The 15,511-nt window shown below is 60.1% G+C and overlaps 7 protein-coding genes across 8 annotated transcripts in view; 4 read left to right on the top strand and 3 right to left on the bottom strand.

Moving 5' to 3' along the window:
* The window catches only part of GGTG_02619 (hypothetical protein), a gene marked incomplete at its 3' end in the record, with an annotated part of 1,895 nt that extends 1,223 nt beyond the window's left edge, over window positions 1–672 (top strand). The window contains exon 2 of the mRNA XM_009220393.1: window positions 37–672. Within this exon, the coding sequence (XP_009218657.1) occupies window positions 37–672 (636 nt within the window). The remainder of the gene's footprint in view (window positions 1–36) is intronic.
* A 166-nt stretch (window positions 673–838) lies between these two features.
* Window positions 839–3,154, bottom strand: GGTG_02618 (hypothetical protein). Its single transcript, XM_009220392.1, has 2 exons — window positions 2,320–3,154; window positions 839–2,217 (listed from the first exon to the last, which is right to left on the bottom strand). The coding sequence occupies exons 1-2, from the start codon at window positions 2,485–2,487 to the stop codon at window positions 1,375–1,377; spliced, it is 1,011 nt and encodes a 336-aa protein (XP_009218656.1). The 5' UTR covers window positions 2,488–3,154; the 3' UTR covers window positions 839–1,374.
* Window positions 3,155–4,382: 1,228 nt separating this feature from the next.
* On the bottom strand, window positions 4,383–6,068 carry GGTG_02617 (multidrug resistance protein fnx1; the record flags this gene model as incomplete). Its single annotated transcript, XM_009220391.1, has 1 exon — window positions 4,383–6,068. The coding sequence occupies one exon, from the start codon at window positions 6,066–6,068 to the stop codon at window positions 4,383–4,385; it is 1,686 nt and encodes a 561-aa protein (XP_009218655.1).
* A 286-nt stretch (window positions 6,069–6,354) lies between these two features.
* GGTG_02616 (hypothetical protein) lies at window positions 6,355–7,130 on the top strand (the record flags this gene model as incomplete). Its single annotated transcript, XM_009220390.1, has 3 exons — window positions 6,355–6,575; window positions 6,816–6,893; window positions 7,085–7,130. 3 exons carry the CDS (start codon window positions 6,355–6,357, stop codon window positions 7,128–7,130), a joined length of 345 nt encoding a protein of 114 aa, XP_009218654.1.
* A 247-nt stretch (window positions 7,131–7,377) lies between these two features.
* Window positions 7,378–11,032, top strand: GGTG_02615 (the record flags this gene model as incomplete). Of its 2 annotated transcripts, XM_009220389.1 has the most annotated exons (3): window positions 7,378–9,178; window positions 9,350–9,987; window positions 10,057–11,032. In XM_009220389.1, 3 exons carry the CDS (start codon window positions 8,860–8,862, stop codon window positions 10,138–10,140), a joined length of 1,041 nt encoding a protein of 346 aa, XP_009218653.1. The 2 variants fall into 2 exon arrangements, with proteins under 2 accessions (XP_009218653.1, XP_009218652.1); XM_009220388.1 differs by having other exon boundaries at window positions 8,860–9,178; window positions 9,350–10,140.
* GGTG_02614 (hypothetical protein) lies at window positions 10,925–11,567 on the bottom strand. The gene is made up of 2 exons (XM_009220387.1): window positions 11,058–11,567; window positions 10,925–10,948 (listed from the first exon to the last, which is right to left on the bottom strand). Exon 1 carries the CDS (start codon window positions 11,381–11,383, stop codon window positions 11,111–11,113), a length of 273 nt encoding a protein of 90 aa, XP_009218651.1. The 5' UTR covers window positions 11,384–11,567; the 3' UTR covers window positions 10,925–10,948; window positions 11,058–11,110.
* GGTG_02613 (hypothetical protein) lies at window positions 11,413–15,024 on the top strand. Its single transcript, XM_009220386.1, has one exon. It carries the CDS (start codon window positions 12,188–12,190, stop codon window positions 14,753–14,755), a length of 2,568 nt encoding a protein of 855 aa, XP_009218650.1. The 5' UTR covers window positions 11,413–12,187; the 3' UTR covers window positions 14,756–15,024.
* The last annotated feature ends 487 nt before the right edge of the window (window positions 15,025–15,511 follow it).

Raw genomic sequence — 15,511 nt, 5'->3', positions numbered from 1 at the left:
CCCCCCCCCCCCGGGCGCAACGGCGACCGCTAACAGACTTCCCCTTTCGTCTCAACCAGGAACAAGGACGAGACCCTGACGCAAAACTACCGCCGCCTCGGCCTCCTGAACCGGCTCAAGGCGCCCTCGGGCGGGGTCGACAAGACTACCGACATCGCGAACCCGGGCAGCAGCAGCGGAGGTAGCAGCAAGCAGCCGCTGGCCATCAGCTCCGTGGTGCCCGGCGCCGTGCGCGAGGTGCGCGTCGAGCGCGACGCGAGCGGCAAGATTGTGCGCATAGTGCGGCCCGGCGAGGGCGAGAACCCGCTCAACGACCCGCTCAACGACATACTATCCGACGAGGACGACTCGGGGCACGGCAATGGCGGCGGCGGCGGCGGGGGTCATGACGGCTGGGACGGGCTGTCGGACGAAGACGGCGACGACGAGAGGCGGCGGGCGATCAAGAAGGACAGGCCTTACAAGGTCGCCGACGACCTGGAGCGGATGGCGCGCGTGCCCGTGGCCAAGACGGTGCGCCACATCAGCGAGCGCGAGGCCGAGTGGCTCGGCAGGCTGGCGGCCAAGCACGGCGACGACTTCAGGGCCATGGCGAGGGACCACAGGCTCAATCCCATGCAGCAGACGCCGGCGCAGATTGCCAAGAGGATGAGGAGGTGGAAGGGGGAATAGTAAAACGAAGAAATTTTTGGTCGTCTCTTTGTACATATTCAAAAAGGGGCATGGCATCGGCGTTTTGGTGTTAGTGGTTGGGGATCTCAAGTACTGATTGTAATATGGAAAAGTCAAGCAAATCAACGGCATATACAATTTCACGTATGAAAGCAGATCATGACGGTTGAGACATCATGGAAGCGTTGATATTTGCTATGTAAATTTACCATGGACAACCCAACGAGACGCCTCATAACACCATCCCCTCGCGTGTGCCATGTGCGCACACATGGCTTCTACCTGTACATAGAGAGACATACCAAGCAGAAAAAAGAACCTCTAGACTACCCAACCCAGGGTTAGCCTCACACACGCTACCAACTTGAGCCGAATGTAGTGCTTCTGAAAAAATCCATGATCTTTTGTTCATGCCATGTCGTTTCCCGGCTCACCAAAATATAGGTTTCGTATACATGTAAACGGAAATAGTTATGACGGCGAGAAAAAAAAAAGAGGGGGGGGGATGGACAATACGAGGGACAAACCAGCCCATCTCGGTCGAATAGGGGAAAGACAGCCCTCGGAGGAATGAAGACGAGGACATGGTGAATACGGAGGCACTGTCTCGCGACTCTATTAACCAAAACCTTGAGTCGACGCGGCTCGACCAATCTCAGGGCGGGGGGAGCTAGCTCGACGAGTCCTGCTCATGCGGCCACCTCAGTGGAGCGTGCGGTCGTAGTTGCCAGCGGGGAACTGGGCGGGCCTGGTGTCGTCGTAGCCGTCCTGGGCGCTGGGCGGCCTGTAGGTGGTGGGGTTCGGGCTGACGCGGCCGTGGAGGCCGGGCCCGGGGCTCGTGGTGTGGGCCGGGGGCACGTAGCCCGTGTGGTCGGCGTCGCCAAAGGGGTTGTTGTCGTTGCGGCCCTGGTCGAAGGGGTTGCCGTTACGGCCGAGGCGGCTGCCGACGCTGCCGCCGTAGGGGTCGGGCTCGGCGAAGCCACCGGCGCCGCCACCGTATGGGTTGCCCGCGGCCTGATGGCCGCCGGCGGCGGCGGAGCTATAGCTATTGCTATTGTAGGCAGTGTTCATGTAAGGGCCGCCGTGGTCGTCGCGCGGGTCGAGCGGGTCGTCGCGGCGTTCGTCCTCGTCGCGGCCGTGGATCGGGGTGTAGGCGTCCTCGCCGCCGTGGGGCGCCATGGAGAAGGCGGCCTTGTCCGGGTCGATGTTCTGGCCGTCGCCGCCGACGCCACCGCCCAGGCGGTCGTAGCCGGGCAGGCGGCCGTTGAACTGGTAGTACTTGAGGCTGTAAATGCTGATGGCCATCGTGACGGCGAAGAAGAGGCAGACGAAAAAGCCGAGGCCGACGATGGCCTTGCTGGCGGCGCAGGCGGTGCCGCACTGGTCGGCCGTGTTGTAGGCGGCCTGCGTGGCAAACGCCGACAGCCAGATGATGGCGAAGATGGAATCCACTGCCACCATGACGTGCGGCTCAGCCAGGTGTCGTGCCCGCGGCGACCTGGGGGCGCCTATGAGGTAGATCCATGCGGGGATGCTGAGGAAGAACTGTGGCGGTTCGTGGCTCGCTGTTAGTATGTCTTGGCTCTGCTCTGTTTGCTCACCATGTCATGTTCGGGTTCGGCCTTCCCTCAAGACGGGAGAACGTACAACTGCAAAGGTCCAGCCAACATTGCCGTTGATGAGCGACCCATCGGCCCGGAAGACGACTATCTCGAGACACCAGCCCACAAACCCAAACACGATCTGGGCGATGTGCAGGCCTAACTTGATGTTGGGAACCTTGTCGGCGTCAAACTCGACGTCCTCCCAAACCATTTTGGGCGACGTTGGGGATGGCTCGGAATCGATGCGTTGGGCGTTTGCTGCTCTCGTATTATCTGTCGTTTGTCGTTTTCGATCGCCGCCGTGAGATCTGCTTTAGAGAGCGGGCGAGGAGCAACCTATGTAGGACAGTGGGCTGGGCTAGGCTGGGCTGGGCTGGAACCACGAGGAGCCGGGCCAGACGGGTTTAGTTTTCAGCTGGGCGCGGGTCCGGCACCAAGGCGGGAAGCGGTTGCCAGGAGACTGCTGCTGTGCCCCGTTGCGGGCTGAGCTTTGGACTTTTCCTAGGGGTTCGTCCGTGCGTGCAGTGCGATCGGAGGGAAGACAGCGAAAAAGTAGGGACAGGGCGGTCACAAACAATGATAGGAGGAAAAGGGTTGCAAAAATAGTAAATAAGTTTGTGCAGGCCGGAGGGCTCCAAGGGAGGAGGAAGAAAAGGTCGCAGGGGGGCGGATTACGCAAGACCCAAGCCCAAAACTCGGCGTTAGTACTGTGAGGTTATCATGTATGTGCTACAACCCTGCGTTGTGGGGGGATTGAAGACGGGCTGGCAGTTGGAGAACACCCAGAAGACGAAGATCCAGATGCCAAGGCTGCGAGAAGCGGTACACGCGTGTCAGTCGGACCATCCCCATGTTTTTTTTTTGACCCAGACAAAACAGCCCCAAAACGCCTCACCAAAAGGGGGCACAGCAGCGACAGAGAAGGAACGCCTGGTCGGGCTTCAAAAGGCGGGGGCCTCTGTCGACATTGATTCATCCTAAGCCCGCCTGCCCGCCTATGCACCCAATTGATTCCATTGCCACAAACAACCCATGCCCAAACAAGACAACAGCCGACAGATTTACATCTCGCTCCCGCCTTGCGGTCGGATTGAATGCGGATTCGGGACTGAGCTGACGAGCGAACAGGCAACGCCACCTTGGCCTGCAGGTGACGGTCTGCGCCACCATGGCCAGACCAGGGTGCAGGGCTCATTTGTTCAACCGCCTGGCTGAGGAAGATCCCCCCTGGTTGATAATCCCGTTCCTCAGCGCCTCAGCCGCCGTGCCTGGGCCAATCATGGCCGGCCGTTGGGGGATGCCTGCACGGGAGATGCCTGTCACGGAGAGAATCATGGTTGGGTGCCGCAAAAGATGATTCTATGCGACCGAATCCTCCCTTGTCTTTGGTTTGCCCTGACTGTGAACCGTGGATCTCAGCTGATCCTGGCAAATGGGGGCAAGGGGCCAAACCTAATTACCCTAACGGTCCAAAGGAAAGCTGTCGCAACAGGCTGCACCAGCTTTGGGTGGCATTCGATGGTCCCAAATTCGGTTCATCGCGGGCTGCATGCAGCAAGCAGTCAGTGCTCGGTTCTAGCTGGAAAAAAAATGAAAAAAAAATTGACAGCATGTCACCCTGTCAGTGTCATGCCTCGCCATTCACTCACTGAGCCGCACGTGGATATGCATGATTGTTTTGAGGGAGATTCCATATGTACTGGGAACGTATAAAAACATGGGATTCAGGCAGGTACTCGTCAAGATTTCATATGTACTAGGAATATATAAAACATGGAATTCAGGCAGGTACTCGTCAAGATTTCATATGTACTAGGAACGTATAAAACATGGGATTCAGGCGGGTACTCGTCAAGATTTATAATAGCAGCTTGAGGCTTAGTGCAAGACACCAGATGCTAGCAACAGCTATTTCCTTGGTCCAGTCTTCAATGGCTATGAAGAGAATGAAGAGAATGAAGAGAATGAAGAGAATGAAGAGAATGAAGAGAATGAAGAGAATGAAGAGAATGAAGAGAATGAAGAGAATGAGGAGAAGTGGCATCAAAAGCACCTTAATAATCCATACATGGCCTTTCTCCGTTACCCATCTTATCCCCTTCATATTCACTTCCGAGAAAGCGTAAAATGCAGCGTGTGCTGCTTCAGCAGCGACACGGACACGAGCGCCAAGGTCGCCAGCCCCAGGGCCATCAGCCAGACGCCTTTAAACGACCCCATGAACGAGAGGATGACGCCCTCGCGCCAGCCCTCGGGCAGGCGCTTCAGCTCGCCGAGGTCGTCGCGGATCCGCGCAATCTCCTCGGCCGCGCCGGGCAGGTCCCCGAAGCGGGCCCAGAGGCGCGCGCGCAGCTCGTTCTGGTAGATTGCGGACGCGACCGTGATGCCCAGGGTCGAGCCGATGGACCGGAACGCGTACGTGGCCGACGTGATGACGGCCTGGTTCGAGTGGTCGGCGGCGGCCAGGCAGGCCATGAGCGTGATGGTCAGCATGGCGCCGAAGCCGAGCCCGAGCAGGAAGAGCGCCGCCATGGGCGTCCAGCTGGACGAGTCCTGGTCCAGCGTGGTGGCGACGATGAAGCCCGAGACGTAGACGGTCAGGGCCGCGACGCCGAGCCAGACGTACCGGCCCGTCCGCTTCATGACGACGCCGCTGGTCAGGGACGAGATGGCGGTGCCGAGCGGGGAGCTGATGAGGCGGATGCCGGCCTCGGAGGCGCTGTGGCCCAGCACCTGCATGTAGAGGGGCACAAAATACACCACCATCATGAGGGACATGCATCCGAACAGGTTTGCAAAGCACGCGGCCAGGATGGTGCGGTCCAGCAGCAGGCGGACCGGGATCACGGGCTGCGGCGAGCGGGACTCCCAGAACACAAAGGCCACGAAGGCGACGAGAGAGAGCGGGATGCTGGTCAGCACGAGCGGGTGCGACCAGGGGACCAGGTTGCCGCCGGCGTTGAGCCCGAGCAGGAGCAGAACCAGGAACGAGACGGTGAGCAGGACGCCCGTGAAGTCGATGCGCGAGATGAGCGACTTGTTGGACAGCTTCGGCGGGATGCGGATGAGCCAGAAGGCCAGGACGGCCGAGACGAGCACGACGGGCACCTGGGAGAGGAAGGCGAAGCGCCAGCCGAGGCCGGCGTGGTCGTTGGCGAACCCGCCAAAGACGCCGCCTAGCATGGCGCCGGAGCCGTACGCGAGGTTGCCGATGCCCTGGTAGACACCCCGCTTGCGGAGTGGGATGAGGTCCGAGCCCAGGAAGGTGGAGATAGACATGAGGCCGCCGCCGCCTATGCCGGCGATGACGCGGCCCACGATCATGGTGCTTCCGTCCTGCGCGAGCCCGCAGATCAGGTTGCCGGCCGCGAAGGCGATGTTGGAGAAGACCAGGCCCGGGCCGCGGCCGAACAGGTCGGTGAGGCGGCCCGAGATGGGCTGGCAAGCGGCATTGGCAATGAGATAGGCTGTGGCGAGCCAGGAGAACAGGCTCAGGGAGTGGAACTCGCTCGAGATGGGCGCCGAGAGGGTCGCGAAGATGCTGGTGTCGACGGCTCCCAAAAAGACTCCGACCCAGGCTGTGCACATGATTACCACCAACCTGGTCTGGGACATGCCCTCGACCAGCACCGTCACCTCTCCCGCCGCGCCGACCGTCTGGCCCGCGGCCTGCGTCTCCGCCGGGCTGTCGACATCAACCGGCGGAACGGCTGTGCCGAGGAGGGGCGTCTGCTCGTCCGGTCGCGGCTCGGCCCCACTGGCTCGACTCTCATCGTCATCGGGGTGTGCCATCGTGACCGCTGTGGCAGTTATTTTTCCTCAACAGTGAAGTGGACGATCAATCGCGTGGCGGGTCGTCATTCGTTGTCGTCGTAACGTGTCCAACAGCCCATTGACGGCGGTGAGATTGCCTGACTCACACACTCCTCTCGCACCCGACAAAGCGCGCGAGCTCCAGCTTTCGGGTCCGAAAACAGAAACCGGTGGTGGCAGGCTTTGCTACTCGACAAGGACTGGGCGAAATGGATGGCCGCTTATCTGGTCGGGAAGACGGCGTTATATGCGCTTCAAAAATGGCATGTCGGTGTACGACGCAACACCTGCGTCTGCCAACCCAAACCCGGACTTCTCGGACCGAGCACATCAAGTACCGCCGATCGGATCCGGCCTTACCTTTGCCAGTAAGCGCGTCTCAGCCCCGGCTGGACAGCCACTCTACCCCTCACGGAGGACCGCCATGGCACGGGCTGTCGGCCCCGAGTGTGGCTGCAAGAATCTGTCCGTCGAGGGTCGTCCTAAGTCCGTGCCACTACACACGCTGTCAATTCACAATGTCTCTGCATGATCTGAGGCCAAATCCATTTAAACATGGGTGGCACCTCGTGTCTGCCCAGTCGTGCGCCTCGTCAGGCCCTGTCCGTCTGACCCCAACGTTACTTTAAAAGTCACACTGGATGAGTGGACATGACTGGGTTCGGGCTGCTCCGGGGCGCAAGGCCATGCCTCACCTCGTCGCCTGACGCCATAGAGGCCATGTAGGCTGCAGGCTGCAGGCTGTGAGGCTGTCTCTGGCGTCGGCACTGTGCAGGCTCCCTCTCACTTTTTTTTTTGGACATCGTACGTACTTGCTTGAACCCAATGGTTTCCACCAAGCTGTGAGGCTGTCTTGGCTATCACATTTGCTTGGCAGCCTTGGCGCGCTAGTCGGTATGTAGCAGGGGTCCGTGTCCAGAGACACTGATCCATCTGGGCGTGAATACCCGCGGAATAATCGCATACTGTGCGTGCGTCTGATGCTGCTTCACCAGCATCGCCCACCCCAAGGTTGTGCGGGGCCCGGCCTGGTACAACTGACCCGGTCGGCAGCGTTACGCTGTGCTTTGTCACAAGAGGGGGAATCGGTGTGTAGCCAGGCTGGTGCATTGCATGGCCTCAGGTGGTCGTTGGGAGTCAGCGCGGTTGATTGCTCCATCGAGCGTAGCCCAAGAAATCACCGAGACAGTCACACAATCTGGCGGGAGGGTACCGCCAAAAGTGATGGGGATAAAGCCAGAAATGGAGGCACCGTGTAGGTTCGACAGCCCAAACATTGGATGCTTTTATGGAGAACGTAACAAAAGGAAGAAAAAAGCCCGGGCGCAATTGCAATCGAGGGTGGGGACTGGCAAGGCCTGCTGCCTTGACAATTGCACGTGTGTTTCGTTCAGCGATCATCGGCGCATCGGACAGGCATCAAAATGGAAAGTGAACGAAGAATTTACTCGGTTTGGTAGATGATTCCCACCAGGATGTGAGGCCGTTGGCAGAAGTCTCCGGCCAGTCCGGGAAGTCTGGTTTCAGAAGGATAGAAAAAACAGAGGAGATGAGGCGGAAACGCACAAGGCGACCCCGAACCTCGACCACAACACAAAACACAAAACACAGACCCAGAAGCAGGGCGCGTGGTGGTCTCCGCCCGGAAAATACCAGCAATGCGGCCCCCAGAAGAGCAAATGACGAGTGAAAGAAAGGGGCGCAAAGGCAGCCGAAAAGCAATTTTATCACGAGAGCGGCCGCCCCGTGAAGTCCCACACCGCATCGGACAGGGCGGCTCAAAGAAACAAAAGTAGACAAGCAGACAAAAAAAGCAGGTAGGTCAAGTGACGGGCGGGCCATTCAGTTAGTTGGGAGACTGAACTTGCGTGCGGAAGGCGAACAGCCGATTGGGCGGCAAACGGCCCAGCTTCTCGTCACTGTGCGGCGGTGCAACAATGGGCTGACGGTGCGGAACACTGTGACGACGCGGGGGCCCGCGCTCTAGCACTGAGCAAACGCTCCAGCAAAGATCAAACGCCCTCAAGCTCCCGCACAGTCCACACCACCCAGCACGGCTAGGCGCCCGGGCCATGCGCCAGCGCCCAAACCGTGTGCCTGACAAAGTGAGCCAAAGCTGACTTCACACTGAGTGAGCCACGACTGGGCCGGCCGGCTGGACCACCACCACTCTCGCCCGCCGCCTCGCCAGTTCTTTCCCCTAACCATCGCCAACCTCAACCGACCTGGTTCGGTCAACCCACACCCGCCTTTTGACAACACCCGCCGACGTCGCCTTCGTCCAACTCGCATCCGGAAATCGTCGCCCAGTCGCCGGTTTTCTCTTCACATTCATTTCTTTATATCCGTATTTTAGTTTTTCGCTTCACTTCGGGCCTGCCGAAGCGAATCGTGCATGACGGGTCCGCAAACCCTGGAGCGATAGCCGTCGGCTTTCTGGCGCGCCTCGCCACCCAGGCCTGCTCTCCCCAGCGACCTGCCAGCCGCCAGCGCCCATCGATTCCATCGACCCAGCGCCCGCCGACGATCCGAAAGACGCTCGTCTACCGGGTTCGCAAGTCGTTTTTCTTGGACGAGGTCGAATTTTTCTCCCACACTCGCACCCGTGTCCCGGCGACCCGCTCTCACGCCAGACCGACCGACCGACCGACCGACCGAACGAACGAACAAACGCACGACACCGACCGCGTGTGTTTTCTCCTTCGTCAACGACCCGCGAGAACCTGGACCCTGCTGCATCGCCTCATCTCGGCCAGGCAACGCCAGCACCATGTCCTTCCATCCTCAGACCCCGCAGAGTCCTTCGCAATCCTCACCAAGTACGAGCGACCCGACCGCGAGTCTGAACACGTCGATGACTTCAATCACTTCGGCCCTCCCGACCCCTGCGCATAGTGTCACAGGTAGTTGTATCCCTTCCGAGATGCACCACGACACGGCAATCGGGGAAGAGTCCCCCCAGAAGCGCAAGCGGACGCTCGAAGATGGCGGCGACCGGGATCAGAAGAAGGCCCATCTCGAGGACCGGAGGCTCGGCATCGAAAACCTCCACCTGGACGTCGGCGAGAAGTATCTTCTTTGCAGATCCCGTAAGGCTCTCCCTTCCCAGGATTCTTCCGGATATTTGGTTTGGCTGGCACATGCTTGCCGACGTCGCTGCCCGTCGCCTCGGTCTCGCTAGACCGTGCGCTCGGGCGAAATGACGGAAATTGTGACCTTGACATTTGGATCTCTCCTTGGGTTAACGCTTGGTATCGCAGAGCATCGCACTCCCTACCCTCGAGTATCGGAGGATCTCTTCGAGGCGTATGACCTGACGGGAATTGCGGCCGAAGTCGCTCGCGTCCTGCCAAACGGCGAAAAGAACGCGATGCGGAAAACGTACAAGGGCCACATTAAGAAGCTGGGTGTGGTTGGCCACTTCGACTCGGTCAAGAAGGACGTGCAAGACCCGGATAGCTTCCTGGCCCTGCTCTGGGCCCCGGCCGAGGACTGGATCAACACCGAGGTGCACGGTAAGGATATCACGGCCGGACTTTCGAGCGATGTTCTCCAGAACCTCGGCAGAGCGACGACCATGGCCAGAGGCCCCATTACGAAGCGAGACTGGGACTCGTCCGTCCTTGGAGATCTGTCTTCGGACAAAGCCGCCGGGAAGACATCGTCGGCCAAGGCGACTGCACCAAACACCCCTCTCAACCTGCCTCCCATGAACAGACCCAAGGTCGGCCAACAACCGCCAATTGGCGATGCGAACCGCCCGCGGAGAGCCGGAAAGAAGCGGAGCTATGGTGACAGCAGCTTCGAGGGCTACGGCGAAGCTTTCGCCGATGACCAAGACGTTGGCTACTCGACCGGGGAGGGTGACGAGAGGGGAGGCCAGAAGCGCAGGAAAAAGGTGCTTCTTGCCACCTATGCCAGCACACCTTGCGCACTCGAGTCTCTTGCTGACATGCACATGCTTCAGAACCCCGGGACTCCTGGCCCGCAGCAATTTCCTGGCGCGCCGGTGCGGCAGCAGAGCTACGGTCCTGGTATGGTCGGGGCATAGTGAGCTTCACCATGGACCGCTGGCACGCTGGCATCCTCACATGTTGATACTGGAGGGGGGGTATCCTCTCAAGCGAACCACTTCGATTTATTGTCTTTTCGCATCGCCGACTCGTCTTGGGGAATGTCGCCCTGTTGGGTAAACCACCTTACCTCGACACCGCTTCCCTCTCGAACCAGAGATTCTCCCCGAGATGAAAGGGCCACCGAAAGGCCACATCAAGGAGCACGACAGCGCGCAACATATACCCGCATAAAAATTTCGCACGGAAAACTTTGGTCTTTTATTGCATTGGGATATCGGAAGTGGCGCCTGGCATCATCTTGAGGGCTGAACTGGCTCGCCCTCTTGATGTCTCCCGTCGACCACTCCGCAGGGGAAGGGCACATGGGGGACGTCCTGGCTGCACTTTCTTTTTCCCTCGCCCGCATTTTGGCTTTTTACTTGTTTCCTTGTTTCCTTGTTTCTTCTTTCAGCATGGCGTTGGGGACTGACTGGCTCAGAGAAGCCGATGCACTAATGAGAGACTCGGATAAGGGTTTGGTTTGCAGGTTGTGGAAATATCTCGAAAAGAGAAAGAACAAAAAAACAATCCAAGAGACACAACACGACACCCCGGCGGAGGTGTGAGGGAGGCTGTTTCATTCAGGTAGGCGGACGGTTGGCGGCTGGCTTCATGGCATCTTCTCTCATGTTGTTACCTATCCCTCCTCGATAGTCCAGCTTTCCCGTCCTTTTTTTTTCCCCTTTGATAGCAGCGGCCGCACCCTCTCAGGGTACGGTAGTCGACTCTACGGAGATGATAGTACTGCTTTGTCCAAATCAATCAAAAAGCGTTCTTGGACATGGTTGGCCCACCGCTTGCTATCATGTCGTTGCAAAGCAAGAAATATGTCTGTGACGGTTGTGATACGTACTGTTGGCCTCATCAGGCCTCGGGGGCTTGGTGCGTCGCGGCCAGTAGACCACGCTAGGCATGCGTGTCGTGGCTGGCTGGCCCGGTTTGGGGCTGTCTCGTGCACAAACTGTTGGTTCCTGGCCGAAAGACGGGAGGCCCGAGATCGTGAAAGTCAATGTGGCGTGACGTCATGGGGGTGCTGTAGTGCGGGTGGCTTTGCGAGCCGTCTCGGGTGTGTTGATCATATGTGGCGCGCTGTGGGAGCGAGCGCTCCAGGCGTGCCGCTGCATCGCACAGCGGGGGCCTGGAGGTGGGGTTAGTGGCCTCCATGCTGGGCTTGGGCATGTGGTGGCTCGAGGCTCAGACCATGGAAGCGCCAGGCCGGTTGAGATTTGCTTAGACACTTCGCATCTCATGGGGCGCCAATGACGGGGCTGCCCAATCTTATGCCACCCCCTGACTGAACTCAAGCCGGATTCCTGGCTAGGGTTGTTGGGCTGCTCTACGTCGTTTGCAACTGCCGCCGTTGGAGTCGAATACTGAGCTACCAGGTAGGTTTCCACCAGTTGAACCTGCTTGACGGCTGGACTGGGACTTCGTCCAATGGGGGGCTAGCGACCCATAAAGTCTCGCGCTTGAGAGGTGAAGAATTGACCGCCAGCACCAGCGTGGCGATCCATTGCAAATTGTGACCTCCATTCATTAATTCCTATCCTCCACTGCTTGATTTCTTCTTTTTTTTTTTTTTTTTTACCACCTATTGAACCCTATAGCTACCTCTAGGTATGGATCTGGGGATTTGACCTGCCTGACGTTTCATTTTTTCTTTTTTCTTTGAACAGCTCCTAGACTGCTCCTTTCAGACCAACGACTAGTTCTGGCATTTGATGGCGTGGTACCTGCACCTCCCTGTCAATTTTGCATCATCTCACTGTCGCGCACCACCAAAGACGGCCGCCAGCCAGCACCATCGGATCTTGAGTTGGACCAAACCGACCGATAGATATCAACCTATCCCCTGGAATTGTTCAGAAGCATCATTCATTCAGACTGCTCTAACCCAGCCCCATCTGCACATCTGTCGGCAATCTGATCCTGAGAATCACGGTTTCCCATTGCCGTCACGCCGTGGAGGCGAGACAGAATCCCATGACAGGGGAACAAGAGGAGGGCGTTACTGCTGCTGCGGCGGCTGGCGGCGACCACCATGTCGGCAGCCCCGACCCCGGCGACATGCTGCCCGACGGCCACCAGATTCATCGCCCCCGCCAGGACGGGCGGCGGATACTGCTGGCTATCTACGTCCACGGTTACATGGGCAAGGACAGCTCGTTCCGCTCGTTCCCAGCGCACGTGCACGACCTGCTCAAGTTCTCGCTGAGCTCGCACGCCATCCACACAAAGATCTACCCGCGATACAAGACGTACAGGTACATTGATGTCGCGGCGGAGAACTTTAGCCGATGGCTCGAGCCCCACGAGTCGCCCGACACGGACGTCGTCCTCATCGGCCACTCAATGGGCGGCCTTCTCGCCGCCGACGTGGTCCTTCTCAAGCCCAGGGAGGGTGTCACCCCCGCCCACCCAGGCAGCCCGTTCAGGCACCGCATCCTGGGCATCATCGCGCTCGACTCGCCCTTCCTGGGCCTGCACCCGGGCATCATCGCCGCGGGCATAGCCAGCCTGTTCCGCAGCAAGGCGCAGCCTCCAAAGGAAGAGGACGGCGGCAGCCTGAGCCCGACCAGCACACACAGCCCCCGCTTCCCGCCGCTCAGCCCGGGCATGGACCCGGCTGGCAGGCTTTCGACCGACGTGTACAGCGACCTCGCGGCCGCGGCGGCTAGGGGCTCGCTGGACCTGAGCCGGGGCTCGCTGGACATATCGCCCCTGGGGAGCCCCGACGGCTCGTCGGCGGCGCTGTCGTACTTCCCGTCGACCTCGTCCCTCGGGCAGCAGCAAAACGGGGGCCCGCCGGACCCGCACTACAACCCGCCGTTCTGGAACGACGTCATGTTCAAGGACAGGGGGTGGATGCGCAACATGTGGCACTTTGCAAAGAAGCGCAAGATCGAGGGGTCGAGCCTGATAGAGGCGGCCACCAACCACCTCGTCTGCCACATGCAGTACGGCAAGTCCCTCACCGACTTCCGCGGCCTGCACGAGCGCTACGAGTCGGTCCGGCGCCTCGAGGACGTGGACGAGATTGGAGGCCAGCAGGCACCGCTGGGCCAGGGCGGAGGCGGCAGAGACAAGGCGCGCGTCCGCTTCGTCAACTACTTCACGATATCTACGGGAAGGGACAAGACGCCCGACCGGGGCCGGTCGCCCTCGCGCCTCGACACGTCGGGCGCCGGGGTTCCGGGCTACACCGTGGGGGTCGGCGGCGTCGCCACGCGCTCGCCCTCTGCGTCCATCGGGCCATCCTCGCCCCTACGTGAGGTCTCGCCGCGGCCCATGCCCGAATCCCACCCGGCCTCGCCATCGCTCCCGCGGCAGCCGTCCGGGCTTCATCTGCACCCGGACGACGGCAGGGGCGACGGGACGGACACGCCGAGGATATCGATCGAGGATCATAGTAATCTTGGACGACCTAAACTCGTGGAGGTCGTTGGCCCAATCAGCGAGCAGGAGCAGGAGAAAGAGAAGGGGAGCGCGCCTGAGCCTGCGGCTGCGGCTGCCTCCTTTACCACGGACGCCAAGGATCCCGAGCCAGAAACAGAGACCAAAGGCGATGCTGCTGCTGCCGGGGGCGATGACGGCGGGATATCTACAGCCACCGAGGGATTGAACAAGCTGGAGCTCGGGCTGGAGACGGGCCTGGACCTGATCCCGGAGCGGCCAGAGGAGCCGCAGCCGCCGGTGCTGGCGGCGGACGCGAGCGCCGAGGAGCGCAAAAGGGCGGACAAGGAGCACATGCGGGCGCGCAAGGCCTACCTGGAAGCGATAAAGGCGCGCGAGAAGGCCATCAAGGAGCGGCAGAAGGCGATCGAGAAGAGGCGGGCCAGGATGGAGAAGGAGGAGGCCAAGAAGGAAAAGGAGGAGAAGAAGAGGCAACAGACGGAGGAGAAACGGCGCGAGAAGGAGGAGCAGAGGCAGGAAAAGGAGCGGCTCAAGAGGGAGAAAGACGAAGCCAAGAGGCTAGCGGACGAGGGGAAGAGGATGGAGGAGGAGGCGAAGCGGCTCGCGCAGGGGACGCAGGGGCAGCAGCAGAGCGAGGGGGATCAGACGGATGCTGTCGAAGGGAGCGAGAGAGGCAGTGGCAGTGGGAGCAGCGACTCGGTCGACCGTCAGGCGGACCTCGCGAAGCATGACACTGCGCTGCGGCAGGCGGCGGAGGGCGTCGTGACCGGGAGCAGCGCCGCCGCCGCCCCCTCTGGCCAGGCGGAGGAGCAGCAGCAGCAGCAGCAGCAGCAGCAGCAGCAGCAGCAGCAGCAGGCCGAGGACGCCAAGCCGCCGCCAGCCGAGGAGGGCGGCGGCGCGCCCAAGAAGAGCAAGAAGCCGCGCAAGTTCTGCACGCTCCCCAAGAAGCCTGCGGGCGGCGGGCGGGACAGCCAGTGGGTCGAGGTGTTTATGGAGGGCGTGGACGAGATCGGGGCGCACACGGGCCTGTTCCTGCCGGGCCCGCACTACGAGCGGCTGGTCGGGGACGTGGGGATGCGCATCGTGGGGTGGGCGCAGGACGACGCCACCAAGAGGGCGATACTGGAGGCGTCTTGATTGTTTCCGATTGCGCCTGTCCAGGAGCGGATGGTGGTATGTTTCTCTATCCAAGTACCTAGTAGCTTATACCCTACAATACAGCCTGACAAGGTAAAGTACATGCTTGTGGCTACCGAGATCGGAGATCAGGTTTTTCTTCCCAATAATCGACACGGGCTATTCTACGAGTAGACAGGGGACGAGACTGAGCACAATTCTTTCGAGACATGGTGGATTGGTTGGCCTTTGCCATTCATGAAGTTGCTTTTTGGACCACGGAATCGACTCAGGGGCGCCGCACCGTGCTCTTGAGGGGGTTTGTGTGTGCATTGGGTTGAGAGAGGGGAGGGGCTATGGCGTGGGAATGCCCTTTTTTTTTGTGCAGGACGGACACACGGTATGCTTGTCACCGAAGTTCATGACGGCGGGACACGGACATCACGCGATTTGGCGGACGCAAAAAAGAAGAAAGAAGAAAAAAAGTCACAAAACCCTAACAGCTGTCTCCACCGCAGGGCAGGTCTTGGCCGTCCGTCCACCACCACCCGTCCGCCCTAGGCACGTAGCGACAAGGTGGGAGCAGCCGTCGTCGCCAGGTTGCCAAGGAGAGGGGGCAGGAAGAAACGAAAGGCACGTACCCGCTGGACGGGAGCACCTACATGCGCCGCGTCGGGTACTGCTGCGGCCTTGGGAGGGGATTCCCGTCTGGAGTTGCTGGTTTTGTTGTCGTTCTAGTCCGTCTCGATGGTGACACGGCGTTCCGGCCGGGAGGGG

This window comes from Gaeumannomyces tritici (assembly GCF_000145635.1).
Source record: "Gaeumannomyces tritici R3-111a-1 unplaced genomic scaffold supercont2.2, whole genome shotgun sequence".
NCBI lineage: Eukaryota > Fungi > Ascomycota > Sordariomycetes > Magnaporthales > Magnaporthaceae > Gaeumannomyces > Gaeumannomyces tritici.
The sequence above is the reverse complement of the archived record's forward strand: the minus strand, read 5'-3'. Positions and strand labels throughout refer to the sequence as shown.